At 43.6% G+C, this 20,910-nt stretch overlaps 1 protein-coding gene across 1 annotated transcript; it reads left to right on the top strand.

The window, feature by feature from the left end:
- The first annotated feature begins 6,830 nt into the window (after nucleotides 1–6,830).
- LOC141743385 (NELL2-interacting cell ontogeny regulator 1) lies at nucleotides 6,831–20,369 on the top strand. Its single transcript, XM_074587389.1, has 4 exons — nucleotides 6,831–6,950; nucleotides 7,128–7,285; nucleotides 14,039–14,127; nucleotides 18,034–20,369. Exons 2-4 carry the CDS (start codon nucleotides 7,153–7,155, stop codon nucleotides 18,097–18,099), a joined length of 288 nt encoding a protein of 95 aa, XP_074443490.1. The 5' UTR covers nucleotides 6,831–6,950; nucleotides 7,128–7,152; the 3' UTR covers nucleotides 18,100–20,369.
- The last annotated feature ends 541 nt before the right edge of the window (nucleotides 20,370–20,910 follow it).

Consider the following 20,910-nt stretch of genomic DNA (forward strand, 5'->3'; position numbering starts at 1 on the left):
CAGCTGATTTTTGGAGAACTGTTCAAGCCTGGATGCTTTCCCACATCTTACACTGTGTCGGAAGAGGCCTCTTGGTGTTGACTAGTTTCTGCATTAAAGGATCTTGGTGCTAAGTTTCTGTCACACTCCCTATCTGCAGCCACATCCCTGTTTTGCAGTGTTGCATGGACTTAGTTGGGAGAGCTGCAGTGTCTCGAATCCTCATAGTCTGGCCAGGGTTCAGCTTGTGGTTGGATTCTTGAAGGGTTTCCAGGAAGCTCTAAGATGAGGAACTTGTCGAGCAATGATGCCAAGAACAAATTTGTCATTTTGTGAGGGAGACATTTTTTTCCCCAGCAAACCTCCAACGTAGTGTTTAAAGATGATACGGAACCACCAAGCAAAGGTGAATAGTTATCTCATGGCATAAGGGACAAGTATAGGATGTTTTAATTTTCAGTTGTTCTCAGGGCCTGAGATGGCTGTCAGAAAAAAAGACAATACAATTCATTCTGTTTATGGGCTGAAACATCCACAGTGCACCAGCCACTCACCTCTCAATTCATCTGTAAGACTGTGAAATAATTATTTAAAGGAGAACTAAGAAGCTGTGGGCCCAGGCAGCTGCCCAGCAGCCAAATGTCTCTGAATTCCTTTATCAGTGACCCATCCCAATGGGAATGTTCTCTAGCCATCATACTTGCTTAGACCAGAAAAACATTGCCTTTGCACGGATAACTGAGGAAGGAGAAATAGTTAGTGTGAAGTTCAGATGCTGCACAAGGGCAATGCATTTCTCCCAGGGGTGTCTGTGTTTATGCTGAAATTACAACACAGAGCCTGGGAAGCAAAATGATTCTTGTAATCATAGAATCATGAAAAACAGAAAGGGAAAGGTATCCATAAGAAATCACCCAGTCTGTCCCTTGTCTTTACGCAAGGTCAACTATCCCAATGACATTCCCAAATGATGTCTAATTTATACCTACAGGCCTAAATATTGCCCTGTCTTTCACAGGCAATCCATCCCGGTGCCATCCCTATTATTAAGAAGTTTTCCAGGGACTTTGGTGGTGCCTCCTTGATGCAATTTAAATCTCTGGTTATTTCTGCTGCTGTTGGTGTCTCTGCTAGTTCCTAGTACTGCAGTGACCAAACCAAATGCAGTACTACAGCTCAGACCTTCTGCTAAAGGCAGTCTAAACTCTTGCACTTTTTGTTAATATATCCCAGTATAATTGCATTTTTTTGGCAATGACAGAATATTGTAGTCTGATTTCAGCTTATGACTCCCTGGCTCCATTGTAGAAGTGCCACTTAATCTGCTGTTCCCCATTCTAAATATGAGCCGTTGGTTATTCCTCATGAAGTGTAGCACCTTGTTCCCATCCTTCTAAAATTTTATTCTGTTTTTAGACCCTTTTTTTCAACTTGTCTGTATGATTTAGAATCCTAGTCCTCTCCTCCAGCACCGCTTATAACCTCCCAGGCTGAAGTTACATCTTAAATTACCACTTTGCTTATTCATTATCCACCTGACTAATGAAACGCTGAATAACCCTTGACCTAAGTGAGTGTCTGCCGACCCAATGTGATATATCTTTTCATGGTGACAGTGACTCTCAGCAGAGACCCAGCCAGTTTTGCTGGCCTCAGAGCAGTTACCTTAGTTTGCTTCTGACAATGCTTTGTGACACAGCATCAGAAATCTTCCTGAAGTTGATTAAATTTGGCTTTTCCCTACCTGCAATGCCTGTTACCATGCCACAGAAGGCAACTAAACAGGTTTGACTTGATTCTTGCCAAATACCTATGATTTGCAACTCCAGTTCTTGTTTTCCAAATGCTTACAAACTGTCAGTGGGATTATTACTTCTAAAACGTTCCCAGGGATTGACGGGAAACTGGTTTGTGTGTCATTTTCCAGTTTCTCTTCCCCCTTTTAAAGATAGTCACTGCATTTACCCTTTTCCATGGCTGGTATAACTCACATCTTCCCTGAGCTCTCAGCAACAATTGCTGATGGTGACTCCTTTAGTTTATTCTTTAAATATCCTGAGGTAGGTCTAGTGATAGCTCTGAGTAAAAAGAGCAGATTGAAACCCAGAAAAGTGACCTGGCAGAAACCTATGAGCGTATGTAACCAAATTTCTGCTAAGTCGTAGAATCGTAGAATCATAGAATCATCTAGATTGGAAGGGACCTTTAAGATCATCAAGTCCAACCATCAACCTAACACTGCCAAACCCACTACTAAATGATGCCCCTAAGTACCACATCTACCTATCTTTTAAATACCTCCAGGGATGACGATTCCACCACTTCCCTGGGTAGCCTGTTGTTCACTGGTGTTAGTTGTGTTAGGGTCCTGGTTACTAGTTCACCTTATTTTGCTTGGTAGATAAAATAGATGCTAAGCCCTGTATCACTTTCTAGGCATGAACTCAATTAACTGTCCTGGTTTCAGCTGGGATAGAGTTAATTTTTTTTTTTCTAGTGGTTGCTGTGTTTCAGATTTGTTATGAAAGGAATGTCAATAATGCATATTGTTTTAGTTGTTGTCAGGTGATGTTAATATTAGTCACAGGCTTCTTTCAGCTTCCCATAGAAGCTGATAAGGAGCATAGATAGAATGATGGAATGGCCAATGGAATGTTCTGTACCATAGACGTCATGCTGAGTATATAAATGGGGGTAGCCAAGGGGAGTGGGGTACTTGTGATCACTGCTCAGGACAGGTGCCAGTTCAGCAATTTACTGGGTGGTGTGAGTGACTTTTGTCTTGTACGTTCTTCTACCATTATTAGTATTATTATTGTTATTTTTATTGTTATTGTTATTTTACCTTTTCTTTTATCATTCTATTAAACTGTCTTTATCTCAACCCATGAGTTATTTTCCCTTTTCCCTCCTTTTCTGCCTCTTCTTCCTGCCCTTCTGGGGGAAGGGGAAGTGCAGAATAAATCTTATGAGGAGCGATTGAAGGAGCTGGGACTGTTTAGTTTGAGGAAGAGGAGGCTGAGGGGAGACCTCATCACTCTCTACAACTACTTGAAAGGACACCGTAGAGAGGTTGGTGCTGGTCTCTTCTCACAGGTAATTAGTGATAGAACAAGAGGGAATGGGTTCAAGCTGCAGCAGGGTAAGTTTAGGCTGGACATTAGGAAAAAATTCTTCACAGAAAGAGTGGTCAGACACTGGAATAGGCTGCCCAGGGAGGTGGTGGAGTCACCATCCCTGGATGTGTTTAAGAGTCGTTTAGATGTGGTGTTAAGGGATATGGTGTAAGGGAGAACTTTGTAGAGTGGGGTTGATGGTTGGACTCGATGATCCCAAGGGTCTTTTCCAACCTAAATGATTCTATGATTCTACTGCGTGAGCGGCTGCATGGTCCCAGCTGCCAGCTGGGGTTAAACCATGACATTAACTTTCCCCTTCTGCTGAACAGAGAATGAACTCTTCACTTGGTTTTTGTCTTCCTTACTGTCCATGTGTTTAAAGAATGCTTTCTTGCTATTCTTCATGTTTCTCACTATTTACATCTGGTTTTCCTTCTTGGCCTTTCTGGGGTTGTGCCTATATTCTCTTGCCACTCTATTATTCAAGTAATAGTAACCAGACACAGATTCTTCTGTCTTTGTGCTTTCTTCTTCTGTTTGAGTTCAAGAAAGGGCTTACAGCCATGTTAGCAGGCAATGATTTAGCACTTCACATTAGACTGGAATTAACCACCCCTATTTGCCATATGTACCCATGACTGTAATAATGGGATTCTAAAATTAGAACTTTTGCCTGCACCTCCATTTTATGCACACATATTTAACTCAGGCCTTTAATGTTAGTAATTTTAACTAGGTATATACATTTTCTTCCTCCACTGCAAAGGTGTAACTTTCAATACCTGTAACACTTAGGCATCAATAAGAGATTTTCTGAGGGAACTACCAGAGTTCCATCCTCACTAATCATCTTCCCAATAAATGTCTGGATGTTTCTGATTATTTTGGAGGAAACTCTTTGTGTTAGCAAGTGATAATTAGGTATGGATTCTCTGTAGAAAAAGAAAACAAAGTATAAACATTTCCAACAGCCCTCTGGGAATCACTATGACATTCTTCAGACCGCAAATGGCTCCTATGAATCTCTTGGAATTTTATCATCCTTCAAAGTAAATTTAGTACTGGTATTCCCATGGTCATAGTGGTGGGCAATACTGAATGTAATAGCAAAGCAAGTCATGCAAGTGCTTTCATGCTTCTTTCTTCTTCAGCTTTGCTGGAGGTGATAGAACAACACAGATTTCTGGAACTTTTCCATGCAGACTGGCTCCTGCTCCCTGTGAACTGCATCCTGGACCACATGTTCTGTTAGCAAGAGGAGTTGGAAACTTTTTTCATGCTTCTTAAAGACCATGGCATTTGATGCAAAAACTGGCCTTACTCTGCAATGTCTTATTTTACGTTGCCATCAAGCAATTAAAAAAAAAATACATTATTTTAAGCTTATATAAGTATCCTGTAACACAGAAATAACACCTTCCACCCCATTAGATGGTGGATAGAGAGTGCCCTACTGCAGATTCCCCCCCCACTGTCACAAGCGGGAGCAGGTTCAATGGCGTGGTACTGTCTGGGTGGCAGTGGTCCAATTCAGCAAGGACTGCTTCTGTGATGCTATCACAGTGTTAAGTCTGGATAGTGGGTGGCTGAGCAGGACAAAGACAGTCCATCCTCTCACAGAGAAGATTTATTGGGGGCGTATAGAACTATGCAAAACTTTGCCGTGACCCTAACAAGATATGACCAAACCATGTGTAAGCATCCTTGGAGTCCTGGGATCCTGGGAATGACGTATTTCAGGACATTCAGCTTCTCTTTATAACAAATGTGCCCAAGTTCTCTGCTCTGATCCCCTTTTATACTTTCTGCAGTTATTTAAGATGGGTAACACCTCAGCTTGCTTCTGTGGTTGCCCTTCCTCCCTGAGATGTCAAATTCCTTTCCTTACCTCATTGTGGGTTGTCCTGCTTGTACTTACTGAAAAGACCAAGCAATTATGAAAAAGATTTTACAAAATAGTTACAATTTTAGAAACGACTATATTGATACCTTGAAATAGTATTAGAACAAACAATGCTTTCCATCTTATCAAAGGTTACTGCATGTGTAGGCAATTCCTTTCTGTCCTTTTGTTGAAGCTCATATATGAAAAGTATGATACAGCCGTGGGACCATAATGAGGGTATGCACAAGAAATACATATGCCAGGGTGAATGGAAGTGTAAGGTTTGGATTTTGTGCCAGAATTTCCATTTGGTGTTATTTAAAACTGCAGATCAGGGCTAGACTATGTGACCAGCCCTAGATGACTGTATAGTCAAACAGTACAATGTTGTTCCATTATATCCTGGCTCTTACGGAGCTGCTCCTTTAACAGGCACCTGAGGCCTGTAAAGAGACAAACAATGTTATGTTGGGCTGTCTCACACAACCTCACTTCAGACATCTGACTTCAGAGCTTGGATTAGGAGTCTTGGTGTCTCATAAAGTCAGTAGAGCCATTTTGATGCACGTGTGTGCCCTGACTCACTCTAAGAAGACCTCATTGACTGAGACCTTCGTTCGGACCTTCCACACAAGGGAAGTTGAGTTTCAATTACACTTTGGGCTAAAAGTTTGCTCAATGTGTCATTCCTGTGGGAACTGCTTCCGCTACTCTGAGCTGCCGCCCTGCAAAGTCCTCTCTTGCACGCACAAGGCAATTCCACTTTGCCAGAAAGTGGTCAAAAGCCTGAGATGTCTTTTACACTAACCTGATCCAAAAGCATAAGCATTGAAATGAGGGATGTAAGAGGCAATTCTGAGGAAGCCACAGGAACAAGTGAAATAGAAGCAGAGTACATTGCTGGTGACAGACCTTAGGGCTGAAGAAATCCAGGGATAAACTGTGTCTCAGCCCAGGAAGGCTGGTGCCTCCACAGCCTGGCAGGTTAGCTGTTCCGTACAGACCAGGAAGGCTGGAGCCTGCTCCCTGAAGAGAGGAGGTAGAGCATCCTCCCCTGAGAGAAGGACAAAGCCATGCATTGAACAGGTACATTGCAAGATGAGTCTTTAACCACATTCTGGGGCAAACAGGTATTTGAGAGCTTCTCTCTCTCTTTTCCAAACGGTATCACCTCCACTTTCTGAATACTTGATTTCAGCCAGGTACTTACGGAGACCCCGTGTCCAGGAGAGCTGATGCTTGAGCTTTGGCAGGACACAGCCTATTAGCAAAATCCCAGATCAAGAGTTGAGCTTGAAGCAAGCATTCTTAAAATTTCACAGTGCTTAGGTTTTGGCTGGGCCGTTACCAAGCTTACCTAGTGTTATGCTGTGCAGGATGCATACTCCTGGTTGGTTCATTTGCCAATGTCCTGTTGTCCACAAGGCTTCATTTTCAGTGTAGTTGAACGAAGCCTATCACAGAGTCTTCCCCAGAGCCCAGAGTGCCATCAGCAGGCCCTGGATCTTTATTTTCCCAAGCAAACTTCCAAATTCTCATCTCATTTGAAACCTCCCAGAACAAAATCTCACTTTAAGTGAGTTACAGTTAAAGCAAGGGATGGCAGCTGCATATTTCAGCACAGTCCCTTTGGGAATAAAAGCAACAAACACAAAAATTGCCTAAGACCCTCTCATGTGGGTGGCAGCAGCCAGTGTTCACCAAGGAGAGGACGTGGCCTTCGGGGAGCGACAGCAGAGGAGGGGTACAGTACAGCAGCAACCATCCACCACATTGTGGTCCCTTTAAATCTTCTCCACTTGGCAGCTCCAATTTTTCAGTGTTGCTATAGCAAATCTCCATGGCAATGACCCTAATCAGGGAAGGGGGGATGCAGGGGGGACGCATGCTCAGAGTGGCTGCTGGAGCCTCGCCTGCTCGCTACAGCTGCTCCAAGGGTCTGGCACGCAGGCGAAGAGAAAGATCAGGTACTTGGCAAACTGGTCCTGGGGGTGCATCGCAAGCCCGTGGCGTGTCACTGCAGTGATGTGTGCATGGGGGTTTGCGCGTACATGTGGGTCTGTGCTTATCATGTCTTGTCCGCTCCTTTGTGGTGAGTGCTCCGGGAGCAAACTGCTGATTTTCACTATTTCTCCTCATTTCAGGCAGGGAAGAAAGCTTGAATTATTGATGAGAGTAATGGCGTTGCTGTCTGCCTGGAGCGTGATGCGCGTGGCGATCCCGTTCATCTCGGTGGTTGGCCTGCTAAGCGTGAGGCTTGCGGGAGCCAGCCAGGACTCTGGGAGTGTCATTCCAGCAGAAAGTAGGTACCTGCCGTGCTGCACTCACGCCCTCCCGCTGCACCACGTCCTGCTTTGTTTCCTCCACTTAACCCACAGCAGCCACACAGACCTTAAGCTCCAGAGGGAATGCTGCATTGCCTGATTAGCAAGGGAGTAACGATGAATTTGTAATGTGTCAGCAAAGCACATGAAAACAGCACTTGTAACAACAGCAAGCAAGCAAAGGATTAGTAGTGATTTGGGAAAAAATACTAACCAAATCCTATAATTTTAATTGAAGCTTGTTTTAAAGCTCTTTGGTTGTAGGTCTTTTAGATCTGTTTCTCGAGAGTTTTGTTTCCAGATTTGCCGCAATACATATTAAGTCCTTGCTAGTCTGGATATTGTTAGAAGGAAGTTTGTGTTTCTCTCTGCTAGGGCATTACATTTTGCTTATTTTAGTATTTGGTTGGAACAATAGCTCAAGTTCAACTTTCTTGTAACTACTATAGATTGACACAGGGGAAGTTGACCCAAACAGTGTATTTGTAAAGTATATACAGATTTCTGAAATTCTGCTGCTATCCTGCAAACCTAAAAAATAAATAAATATGACAGACTGACTTGAGCACACCATGGAGCTGGAAGCTCTTGAATTTGGATCACAGCTCTGTAGTAGCTTCCTCAGTCATTTTGGGCAAGTCTCTAGTTAAACTTTCTCTGCTCCAAAATGATGCAATAGTTCAAAGATATTAGGGGACGGAGTCAATGTTCTCAGGGTGTTTTGGTGACAGCAAACGGGAAGTAGCCACTCATTAAAAACTTAAAATATCCTCTGGGAGACCAAAAAAAAAAAAAAAAGAAAAAGGAAGGTAATTGTATACAAATCGATCTCTAGTTCTTAGTCATGCTTACTTTGTATCACAGCTGTCATCTTACATGACTACCAAAATATTTAACACGACCTTATTTAGCCACTGCATTTCATTCTCCTATAATTCTATTACTAGTTTTCAAATACACCTATGTGTATTTGTCTCTACAGGACTTAAATATGGAATTCCCTTCTTTTTCCATTTTCTTCTTTTTTTATTAGTGCTAGGGGTTGGTCTGTTCTAAAACAGACCTCACCTATATTTTTTGTGTCTGTTTTCCAGGCATGCATTAATTAACTTTATTAAGTTTAGTGGCAGGTAGTCCATTTTGTGTCCTTGAAGAGAAAATAATGCTGGAAAAATAAATTGTATGTGCCTTTTGTGTGTCCATGTTAGCAGAGGCAAGTCAACACATTTTTGGGAAAAGTATATGCTGATTTCTTGTTCTGCCTGTGTAGTGGAAACTCCCATTTCATCTGTAGAACAAAACTCTTGGCAAGGGTCTCAGACCCCAATCTCAAGGATTTATCTCATGGTTTTGATATCCTGTGGCTAGGCTACGGAGTCCCCTGAAGAGCCCTTGAGAAAGATTTCTTGTCTTGTCTTACTCCTGCATGTGAAAGCGAGGAATGAAGGGCAGTTCAGAGTGTTTCTGCGGCCAGTGTTTCTGCAGAGACATGCTACTCTGTCCTGAGTAATGGAGGCTGGTAGCATTGCTATGAATGCGTAACAACGTTTATGTCTGAGGCCAGGCCAGACTCTCAGCTCATCATGAATCTTAATTTTTTTTGTGCTACTGCAGAGCTTCAAAGCAACAAGGAACTCAGGATGCTCCTAATCAGCCACTTGTTGAGGGTGCTGTATAGCTGCTGGCTGGTCCAGGTACTTTCCTTCACCCATCAGGGCTCTTCCTGATAGTTAACCTGTGGAACTCCTCCCTTAGGACACTGTGGATGCTAAAAGTTTGCATAAGATTGCAGAACTGATTAGGAAAAACTCTTAGAAAGGGCTGTTGGATACAGCAGCACTTATTCTGGCTCAGGAGCTGCCTCAGCATATTCCTGAGGCCTGGGAGGGTCTCTGGGGACACATCCCTCCATATTTGCCCTGTTCTTGTGCTCTTTCATGGGTATCCATTGTTGGCCATGAAGGTCACATCTATAACCAGTGTCCACAGATGTTTCTTGGCATGAGGACATGACTGTATTAGTAACCTGCTAGGATGGTCCCTGGCACACTTTTGTCCATGAGAGGAGGTCACTTGCCTACCTCAGAGACAGAGTTTACTGTTCCAGAAATGAGTTGTCCCCATGCCAGCTGCTCTCAAAGCTTGGGAATGCTCCTAGACACATTTAATGTACTGCAAGACACATATCTCATGGGAGACAGAACACTGGGCCAGGCAGACCTTTGATGTGATCTAGTACAGACATTTCTGGATCTTTTCCTGCTTGGTGTCAGTTCCACTGGCTATTTCTCATCAAGGACTTGATCCTCCTGGGTACTGACCCATTTTGGGGGCCAGTGCTACTGCAGGACATGCGCACACCTTCCCTATTGCTGGCACTTAACTCCATACTGTCAGCCCAGGTAAAATGGTGTCTGTGTCATCCTGGAATGACCCAGGGAGAAAAAGGGGACAGGCATACATGACGTACACGGACCATACCAAGTGTCCTTCTGCAGGGCAAACCAGTGTGGTGTTCGATGCTTTCCTTTGTTCCCAGGTGTGCGACACGGAACTGGGAACACGCCTTTAGCAGGAACAGTCCCTCATGGACCACACAGCACTACAACCTCTCTCCCACTTGGCGGGAGAAATGTGTCCCTTCTGCAGCAGCACGAGCAGGAGAGGGGCAGCAACGCCCTCCTGCAAGTGTGGGAGGTGCAGGACTCACAGGAGAGAAGCCTGCGTGTGAGTCAGGGTTCTTCTTAGTGTTGCAGAGAGATCCTGCCCTCTGTGTGGCACCAATATCTGGCTCGGAGTACCATCACCTGCTCTCCACTTGGCATACTTCCTGCCAGCCAGAGAGCCAGGCCCAGCTTTTTATGAATAATGCTAATTAGCAGTGATTAATCATGTCCTTATACTTATGCAGCACTTTGCATATGCAAAAGACTGTTCAAGTATGAAGTGGTGTTACTAATGTTTGCGGATTATTTTCTTTAAAGTTCAGTGCAATCCGCTAAAAATATTAAGTAATTTCCCCAACCTCCCATTGCATTTATAGCCCAGATCACCCACTGTGAAAGCTGGAATGTGGAATTTGAAGAACAGAAGCTGGTCAGTCTGTTTTCATTAGCCAAGGTGCATGAAATACAAAGAGTAAACGCCATGTGCATGCAAGGAAAAGTAAATTAGACTTCCACAATGCTTTCAGTTCCAGTTTTTCACCAAGAAGAAGCCAAGAAGCATAATTTAAGCTCTCCTCCCCCACTTCTCCCCAAACACACAAAGACACATACAGTCTTCGTGCTGACAGGACCCATTTAAAGAATTATAGCTGACTTGATAATTCTCATTATGTTAATCCACAAACCTGTTAAGTCTCCCTATGAATGATAGTCTGTTCCCAGCTGTCAGCAAGGAATTAATAGCACTCTGCTGTACTTTGCTATGATGGGACTTAAGGTTTGGTTTCATGATTGCTTTAAGCTGATGTAAGCCTATGCTGCCTCTGGCTTCCTCCTCCCCATAACCTGGCCTCCTGTCCTTGCCCTATTTCTTGTTCTGGCCACAGAACTTGGGCATTCAGGATCTGATATGGAGAAAATAAATCAGTGATCCAGCAAACCAGGCAACTGCATGGCCATTCCTGCTGTGAGCAAAGGAAGGTGTGGGAACATGTAGCCAAGGACAGAAAGCAGGGTGGGATTGCTCCTATATTTAGATTTGTTTGTTTAAAACCTTTGTGAAAACAGACCTTTAGATATCATTACTTTGAGGAAATGTCCACAGGCATCCTACTAAAAATACTGTGAGCATGAAGAGAGAATAAGTCCAGCCAGACAGGCCAGCTTACCAGCTCAGCTCTTCGGTCTGGAAAGGAGACGCTGAGGCAGGGGTTGATGGAGAGCAGCAAAGTCATAAATGGGACAAAGGTGGCGAATATGTAATAGCTGTCCCTTCCAGTGCAAAAACTAGAGGCAGGAAATGAAAGCAGCAGATGTTAACTTCAGAACAGATAGGAATGGTATTTTGTTCACGCAGTGAATAGCTGAGCTATGGAACTCATTGCCACAGGATGCTGTAGAGGCCAAAAGTTTACATGGATTCAGGAAGCAAGGGGGCAAATTAATGTGAGAAAAATTCCTGGAGGCCTTATCAGATACGGAAACATCAGCCAGATTCAAGATATTCTCCAACCTTTTGGTAGGCTAGAAGAACATTGCTAGAGGCTAATTCTTGTACCTTCCTTAAGTATCTGCTATTGGCTACTGCGAGAGTCTGGCTAGTATAATAGATTAAAAGCCCGGCTAGAGTCAGGACTTGGGCAGCTCTGCTGGTAAAAATCTGACTGTAGCTACAGGTTTTCCAGGTAGTGGTGTATTGTCCCTATTCTATTTGGGGAACTGCCCTCAGGTTCTTCTGTGCTCGTGCAAGATGCTTGACAGAGAGACCTGCACTGCCTTAATTCAATTCCCCAAAGTACCAAACAGCTGTGTGCTCTGCAGGGCTGCATGGGTGGAAGAATTTATAGCCAGCCACCTCCCCAGCTGCTCATCACCTCCTCCCAGGTACAGCTGTCCTCTCATCTGCCAGTGATGCTGCTTCAGTGAGTCCTCTCCGCACCACTGGGAGTCAAAATGATGCATCCCATCCTGGCATGTAGCTGGTTGGAGAATCATGTGAGCTCTCCCAGTGCCAGTGCCGCAGGGCTGCTAGCTCCCAGCAGGCAGGGGTGCTAACCTCACCCAGAGACAGCTGTGCCTGGAGAAGGACCTTCCACCAAGGAGGACAGCCCAGGAAACTATATGAGAGAGTGAATATCCCATTATGTGGTGAAACTGGCTGCATCTGCACTGCGGGTTTGAAGAGCAGTGGTGTGTTAGGAGCTTCATATGCATTGATCCAGGACACACAGAGCTGCACAGGCAGGTGTCCTCAATGCCACCACCATTTTCCTGCAGAAGCTTCTTTAATGTCAGGGCAGCTGCTTTTACAGGGGTGGCAGAAATAACCACTTGGCATGGTTGTGACATTCCACTAGTACCTCCCTGTCCACATGGGAGCACTTGGCTGCCATAAATACCAGTGAATGATCCCACACAGCCATGGCCTTCATGAGGGCCTGGAAAGACTTCCTGGGTGGCTGGCAGTGATTGACTATAGAATTCATGTCTCTCCTCAAAGATGCTTACTCCACACTGCCAGAGCAGGAGACATTAATTTGTGACCCGTAGTTTGTTTTTTCTCCAACAAGTTCTGATTTTGAGAACACTTTAGTGACAAGCACTTCAGGATATGCAGCATTTCACCGAGGTGGAGCCAGGGCAGAGTGCTTTCTGAGAAGACCACAGCAAGGGGAGGGAGCAGACCATGGCACCGAGCGAATGATGGATTTGCTGACAGCAGACTGAGGATGCAGATTCTTTCTAAGGGCTCTGCTCCATGATCTGAAGTGAAAACAAATTACTGAAATACTGAAAACAGGAGGGGGTTGAGTGTCTTTAAAACGTGCTCAAAACCATCCTGTTGCTAGTCCTCTCAGGCCTGGAGAGAGAGTCTTTGTGAGTGATGCTGTTCTTATAGAGGTGGGGACCTTGCATCTCCCCATATCCCTGGAATTAAATCCCTGGTTTGATCCCTGGGTCTCCCTGGGATGTCAGCTGCGTGGAAGAGAGATGGAAGAGGATGGGTGGGAGTGAAACACCTTCTGAACAGCTCAAAGCCCCTAAGAGGCATGCTGGGGACCAAGAAGCACTCTGGCTGCTCCCTTCCATCAGACCCAACTGGGAAGTGCGTGCTGGCAGCAGGGTGGCAGGCGCGGGGTGGTGTGGTGCCGCACAGCAGGTCCCGGGCTCCGGGCGACTCCCCAGCTATCTCAGCAGCAGCTTTGCACCCTGTTTGCTTTGTCAGAGCAGCACAAGTGGCTGCCTGTAGTCAAGGATTTCAGCACTCCCCCCAACATGAGGGCTCTGTGATCAACGTAAAAAGTCCTCTCTCCCCATTACCCCCTGCTTCTCCTCCAGTATCTGCAATTTCTTCTGAAAACCCACACTTGATTAACTCTGTGACTGAACGAAAGGGCCTGATGATCTCAGTGCAGGGTGAATCCTGGCAGAGCAGAAATGCCCAGGTCCAGAAGTGAGCCATTTGAGTTATTGTGAAGTCGTCTCCTCCTCTTCTCTGCCTTTTCCCTGCCCTGCCCCTCTGTGCACACACACTGGCACCAGCTGCAGAGCCAGTGGGATGCTTTGCATTCCTGGCAGAGAAAAAATACAGCAGCAGGTGAAAGGAAGCAAATACAGATCTGGCACTGTCCCTTGCCAAGCTGCTCTGTAAGAGCTCCTGTAAAAACAGACCTGCCTGTCTGATTTCTGAACCACTGCAAACTGCTATTTTCAGTGTATCGCTTGAGAATTAACCCATGTCTGAGGAGGGTTGAGGATTTCCATTTTAAGGGGAGAGGCTGGGGGTTGAAGGCACACAGCGCCGATGGAATCAAGCCTGAACTATGTTCAGAAAAGCACACGCAGCAAAATGCTCTTGTGTTTTTGTGGTCCTTACACATTTGCACAAGGATAAATAGAGCCCTGTCCACAGGCAGCCCTAACTCTGTACACACGCAGGAGTGAGTGCCTGGTAAAATGGGTTTTCTCCCGGCATTGCAAGGTCTCTTAATATTCCCCCTCTGTACTGCCGCACTCCAAATTTCATGCTCTGATGGTGGTGTTTGCTTCTGTACCTTTTTCCAGGTCGTCCCTGTGTTGACTGCCATGCGTTTGAGTTCATGCAGAGGGCGTTGCAGGATTTAAAGAAGACGGCGTATAATCTAGACACACGGGTATGTGTTTGTATAGAAGTGCTTCTACTTAGCCTTTATCTACAAGTGGCCAGGTCTGCCTGTCTGTGTACAGCAGACATGACATCTCTGCTGACTCACTTCCATTTCAGCAAATAGGATTGTACCAAGTACAGATTATTTTTCACAGGCTGGAGAGGTTCATTAAAGATCATCTAGTCAGACTTCTTGCATAACAGGCTGAAGAATTACCCCAGACAGTCCCTGCATCAAATAGAGATGTAAAGAAGATGTATGAAGGAGAGAAGAACAAGAAAGATTATTTACTCTTTATCTCACAGCGTTGCTTCTGAGCTGTGGACTGACTGTTCACTGGAAGCAGAAACTGAACGGGAGAGCAAGAAGGTGGCAGGCAGGACTGGCAGAGAGGAAAGGGAAGCACATATACTCCTTGCTCATGGATTGATACTCTGTGAAAAAGGGGAAAGCACATTTGCTTGAGTAGTTACCACAGCACACAGGGCAGTTTGCAACTTCACATGCTGATCTTGCGCTGCAGAGGTGCCAACGAACAAAACCCGAGGGTGTGTTAAATGCCCTGATTTTAGCAATGCATACATGTACGTTCATAAGTATGTACAAACACTGACTGGGGTAGGACTTAGCACAGTGGCTCCCATGCAGTCTGAAGTTTGCAAGGGGCAGGAGGTCCCTCACCTCTAATAAAGCCCCCCTCATGCATGTCTTGTACTACCTCTCCTTCCCTAACAACTCCATTAACACTGGCAACACGACAGTAGAGCAGCTGGTGGGGAGCGAAGCCACATCGCAGCCACAACTCCCAGTTCTTTTAGGTGCCCACTCAGTGCTTCTGGGCAGTGCATTCTCTGTTGGTAGGTGAGAAGGGCTCCTTGTTCACGCTCCGCTCCAATTGTCATTCACAGCAGAGGCAACCAGAGAGATATAAATCAATTATATGTCTCAAACTATAACACAGAAAGGCAATTATGTTGCTTTGCCTTTGGTTTCTTGTGACCTTGGGCAATCACAGAGGACCCTATACAATAAGATTGGAGCGACTTTAGCTTTCTTGAGCTATCAATAGCAAACTGATTAGGGCAGAACTCTGAGTGCAGTACAGGTTACATTGCAAAAGTTTCCCATGCACTAGCGTAATACTAAATAACTGTTAAGCGGTAGACTGTGAATAGGGGGGCTTTACCTCCAGTAGCTGTGCTGGGCTGTTCGTGGTGCACAGTGAGGTTTCACCTGTTTGGATTAGGTTCAGCTGAAACGTTTTGTACCGACACATAGAATCATAGGTCTTGACATGACACGTCAAGACCACGTGCAATCGCAGCTGTGTTGGCTCTTACACTGTCACCAGGCTTTACATGGGAAATTAAAGGAGGTACTAAATTTCTGTCTAAGTTGCACTGGGGAGATTTTTTTGAATGCAATAGAGGCAGCACAATTCCTTAATGCCACTTACAGAGACAGTCAGACATATCTGTGTTGGCTACTCTATTTGGAGGGTGGAGTGAGAATACAACCCATCAGAGAGCAATGCTGTCTTATAAGAGGTGAGGCAGAGTATAAAGGAAGAAGTTGGTCCCAGAGTGCCACAAGATAAGCTTCTGTTTCTGTGGGGACCTGGACAGGCCTGAGATGCCAAGGCACTGATTCAGACAGCTCTCAGTATTACAGAACCAGGGGCATAGCAAGTGTCACAAAAAGAAACATACCCAGTTATTTGGAACATCACCTACCCTTTGACAACTGTCAGAGTTTAATACTACGAGTAGAGAAAGGGTATATTACTGCCCATCTTTTCCAGCGTTTGAATTGAGACTCCAAAGGCCTGTTTGGAAGAGATGCTTTAGTTAAATGCAAGTTATGAATGATGCAGAGATACTAAAGTGAAATGCAGTGGCCAGAGCCCTACAAATGGCATAAGGCCTTCTGTTCTCTGAAAGGTACAGCCTCCATAACCTTACTCAACTGCTGGTGCTTGGCTCATGCTGACCAGCTATGATTTCTCAAATTTTGCACATAAATAACTTCATTCAACAACTCCTGAGTCTTGAAAGTTGTTGTTACAAGGGCAAGCCCCATGCAGGACTGTTCCTATCAGGGACTTCCTAAGCCAAAGCCAACAGGGCCACATGTAATTTTTGGAATTGATGCTTCTCTTTCATAGTCTTTCAGTTTACAACTGAGTGCTCCCAGAGCTGCTCTTCCTGCCTGTAAATAGTCATGAGTGATGCCTAGGCAGGGTTTGTGGTAACAGTGACAGCTTGTTGGCGTTACAGTGAAATCCAATAAGCCTGTTTGATGTTAAGATAATTCTATGATTTCTACTGGGCTCCCAACAATGAGAGCGTTCACTCATCCAGGATTGCATTGTACAAGCGAGGAGCAGTGTTTAATAACGCCTGCCATAGCACTAAGACAATAAGTGAAAGCAGACAAGGAAAGTGACCAAGTCCTCTTTAATGCAAAGGTGGATATCAAAAGTTTGAGTTGAAAAGGATAGAGGGCTGTGGAGGGGAGGGAAAAACAGTTCTGAAACAGCCTCTCACTGCAAAAAGCTTGCAGTCTGAGAACAAGAAATGAGTAGTAGAGACCGGGAACTGCTGGGGGCCAGAGGCACTGCTGGACAAGGAAGACAGACCTTGGTGGAGCAGGTTCCCAGGTAGAAGTGCCCAACTACTCCTTTGGAAACTGTGTGTCTTTGTTAATTAGCCCTTTGCTGTTTCTAATTTGTCAGGAAGCATCATGTCAGAGGAACACCAGCAGGCTGAAGATCTTGTTGTTTCACAGAGCTTTTAGATAATTTGTTAACAAGTGGTTTTCAACCTTTAAAGTTTTTTTTCCAGTGCAGATGGGAAACCCATTCATGGTGAATGGTAACTCTTTTTTCTCCTCAAGAAACTCTTCAAAGTCAGTCTACAAGCTAGTTAAGTGACCACAAGGTGAAAACCACCAGATATGCTCAGGAAGAAGGTTTTCTTCAGTAACAATTGCACTTGCTAATGTGAGTTGCTTGCATCAATAATATTATTTCAAGTCTTGCAAGAGACTCAGCTTTGGAAATGATGGTGCCATTTGAGAAATTCAGCCTGTTTTTTCTCAAAGAGTGAGACTAGGGCCCACAAAAGATTTAAGTTATTTGATTGTAGTTAAATAAATGATGCTTAAATATCTTTGAGGATCTGAAGTTAAATTTTTTTCCTGGATACAGAGAAAAAAAAGCTTGGAAATGTTTTTCCACTAAGACGGTCCAAAAACAAGGGCAAGTAACTTAAAATGATGTATATAGAGAATGTTCTTTAAGCTTTTGATGGAGTTGTGGAGGCATGGCTCCAAATGGAGTTGATAAGAGGGCAACTGTCAGTAAATCAACTCGGGTTAAAATAAGAGCCACAAACTCAAGTCTAGATCTGCCCAGAAAGATTATGAGTTTCAGACAACAAGGTTAAACTGACAGCTGGATTGAACTCAGAGTTGTTCTAGAGAAACAGCAGTATGACTGAGAGCACAACTGGCTCCTCAGCACACGCTATCTGGCGCAATTAAATTATACCGTACTGAAGACATTGTCAACAGGAAACCATCAATCACTGCAAAGGAATTAAGAGCAGTGCAGTTGAAAGTGGAATTTTGCTCAGCATTTATAAAGGACACTTTAATAATTTTGACAGCCTACTCCCTAGAAGTTAACTGTGAAAATGAAAACATTTAAACTATAAAAATACTCTCCATGCATCTCGGTTCTGAATATACTTATTTCATCACTTTTTCTGGATGAAAACCAGCACTAATAACTATGATTTTTGACTCAGCAAAGCACCTTGACTACAGCTGTGTGGAGGGATCAGATCTAATCAATTATATACTCTTTTAAAGTGATATATTCAGTTCTTTGATTTCATGTTTTTTTTGCAGACAGAAACCCTCCTCCTGAGAGCAGAAAAGAGGGGCCTGTGTGACTGCTTTCATGCAATACACTGAAATGAGCACTGGGATTTGGCCAATGGACATTTATTCATTTTTAAAATGCTCTTCAATAAGTTACAGGAAGATTCAGAGTGGAAGTTGTGCCGCACTGCAAGGAAAACAATTTTTATCCAAACAGGTACTGCTCAGTTAGATCAGTTTTGCTTTGATGTGTTTTATCATTACTGTATGCGATATTGCAACTGCTGAAAACGTCAACAGAAGAAACAGTGCCAAAGTCTCATTCATGGGTTTTATGCAAGGATAGCATCTCACTTTTCTGGTATTTCAAGCCAAAATTGTCCTTGGACTCTCAAGCCAACCCCTCAGCGCATGTGATTTGCCACAGATCTGTGAAAGTCAGTGAAGTCAAATTGTTTAATATATTTATGGTAGGACGTGTCCTTAACATGAAAAGGAAGCGGCTTTGCAATAGTACATAGCTAAACATTTACAAATAAGCAGTCATGGCTTTATATAGAAATGAATAGTTGTCACTGACTGCTTGGCAGTCCAAGGAAGGTATTTGTTCCCAATTGTATCAATAGTCCTGTACACAGCAAACACAGTAATCTGTATCACAGTTTTAATTTCTTCAGAGCCACACAGTAGCTGTGATCTTTTTGGAGAGATTTATTAAGTATCTAATGTGATCAGTAACATTTGTAATCACATGAATACCGCCTGGCAATTGAACTGATTGCGTCTGCCAAAATCTTCTAGAGAAGTGTCTTTCATTAAGCAAATCACATACTGGATTGAACCACTCAAACTGGCCTCTACAGAGAGCGTTGGCAGGGAGCCTGCAGAACGCCTGCATGCCCAGGAGTCTCCTGCAAACTGTATTTTGAGAAATATTTATGTTCTTCTAAAATGGGCCATAGCTCTTGCATGGACTTTACACTCCATAGTGGTGGGTTACAGTGCTGATACTATTAATATTCCTGCTGCAGTCAGTGTGAGACAATTTAGGCAGTGTAGTAGTAGTAGTAGTTAAAATTGCACCTTGCTATTCTTTGAAAAAGAATAGCAAATCCTTTCTCTTTTTTTTTTTCTTTTTTTTTTTTCCTTTGTTTGGGGATGGGGGGTGGGGGGTAGGGGTGGGGAGTAGTGGGAAGAGCAGAAAAGGGCCCCAGTGGAAAGTTCTTGTAGATAGTAATAGATTTTTTTATAGTGCTTAAAATGTCATCCCCAAAGTATAATTAGTAGAGGTTTGTACATCAGCGAGAGCATCTATGTACAGGCTAGAAACTTTTATACAAACAAGAGTATGGGAGCAGTATCAACAGCTGTGGTTTTCAAAGTCCTTTTACCAGTTCTTATTAATATGCCTGTCTTCCTATAGGTGGCTGATATTTTGGTGTCAGGCTGCTCAGTAAGTTATGATGGTAGCTACCTGTGCGTTTCCAAGCTGCTTCTCTCCCATTTTATCTACCACAGTAGGAACAGGGAAATAGGGAACGGTGACCCACTGCCAACTTAGTATTTTGCGTGCAGTCATACTCAGTAACACAAAGGGGTGTATTACCCTATACTCTGCCAAAGTTGTTTGAAAGGCGTGTGGTTCTCAGCAAGGAAAAGCTTCCTTGCACCTGCATTTCAAGTAGGAAATTTGCTTTGTCCTTTGTAGTATTCCAGAAAAACACTTTATAGGTCATCAGGACCTAGTTTGTATAAAAGAGAGGCAGCATGACACAGCAACACATTGCTTCTAGTAGCATTACACTCCACTGTAGCACTGGTAACTGACTGATGGGAAGCAATAGAGGTTCTTATCATAGACTATATTTTATTTTACAGATAAAACGATAGGTTTAGCACAACTCCTTTGCAAAATGCCAGCCTCGGGTTACTTTACTCCCGCTTGGACTTGTACCAAAGTAATACATAGATTTTGAGGTGGCTTTTTGCAGGAGGTGGAGTTCCAGCACCGAACCTGTGAATTTTCCAGCACATCTCACCTTTTCAGGGGGCAGCACATCTATGGTTTTGTATTGCTATTGTGCATGCTTATTCTACATATACCTTAAAGAATCTTGCAAAGTCCTGTTAGCAAGCACTGTTTTTTGACTGTTTTTATTTAGAAAAATGGTTGCTCACAGTTGAGTTTTGATATATGCAGCTTGTTACATTAAAAAGGTGGAATGAATGACAAGTGGATGTTCTCTGGCTCCCCAAGGGATCAGAGTGACACTGCAACTTTACAGTTTTGATAGCAGTGATTATTCTGTATGTACTCTTCTTTGTCTATAATACAATACAATAAAAAGGCAAGATGCATTATAGTATTTGGTGTGCTTTGTTACTGATTTGAAAAATGACAGTGCTTATGCATTAATAAATGTCTGGTCTTTAATTAGGTGGAAAATCCACAGAGAAAAAAGTACTGTTTTGAATATGAAAATACAGAAATCTTGTATTTGGGCTAAATTTATGAATGTATTCTTATTTGCTGAAGTATAAAGTCAAACTCACTCTTGTTTGAAATTAAAATACTGTAATGATTTTTGTGAGCTTTTTTAAGGACCCCATACTCTGTACGTGATGGTTGTGATAAAGCTCCTTATAATTGCTATGATGACATGAAGAAAAAAATTGAGATAGCTTTAATTTATTATTGCTAATGAAGTTAATTTAAATTTAGGACCCCCTTGAGTCTCCACTTATTAGAAGAAAGTGTATATGTTACAAAAGGATTTAATTGCAGGAGGCCTTAAAACAGAAAGTCTGTTTTCCCACACAACGCTTGCAGCACTGTTTTGCTGCGGAGCCAAGGCAGTTCTCGTGGCCTTTTGAAACCAAGCTGTGTCTTCTTTTCTTTTGGTG

This window comes from Larus michahellis, chromosome 5, assembly GCF_964199755.1.
Source record: "Larus michahellis chromosome 5, bLarMic1.1, whole genome shotgun sequence".
Classification (NCBI taxonomy): Eukaryota; Metazoa; Chordata; class Aves; order Charadriiformes; family Laridae; genus Larus; species Larus michahellis.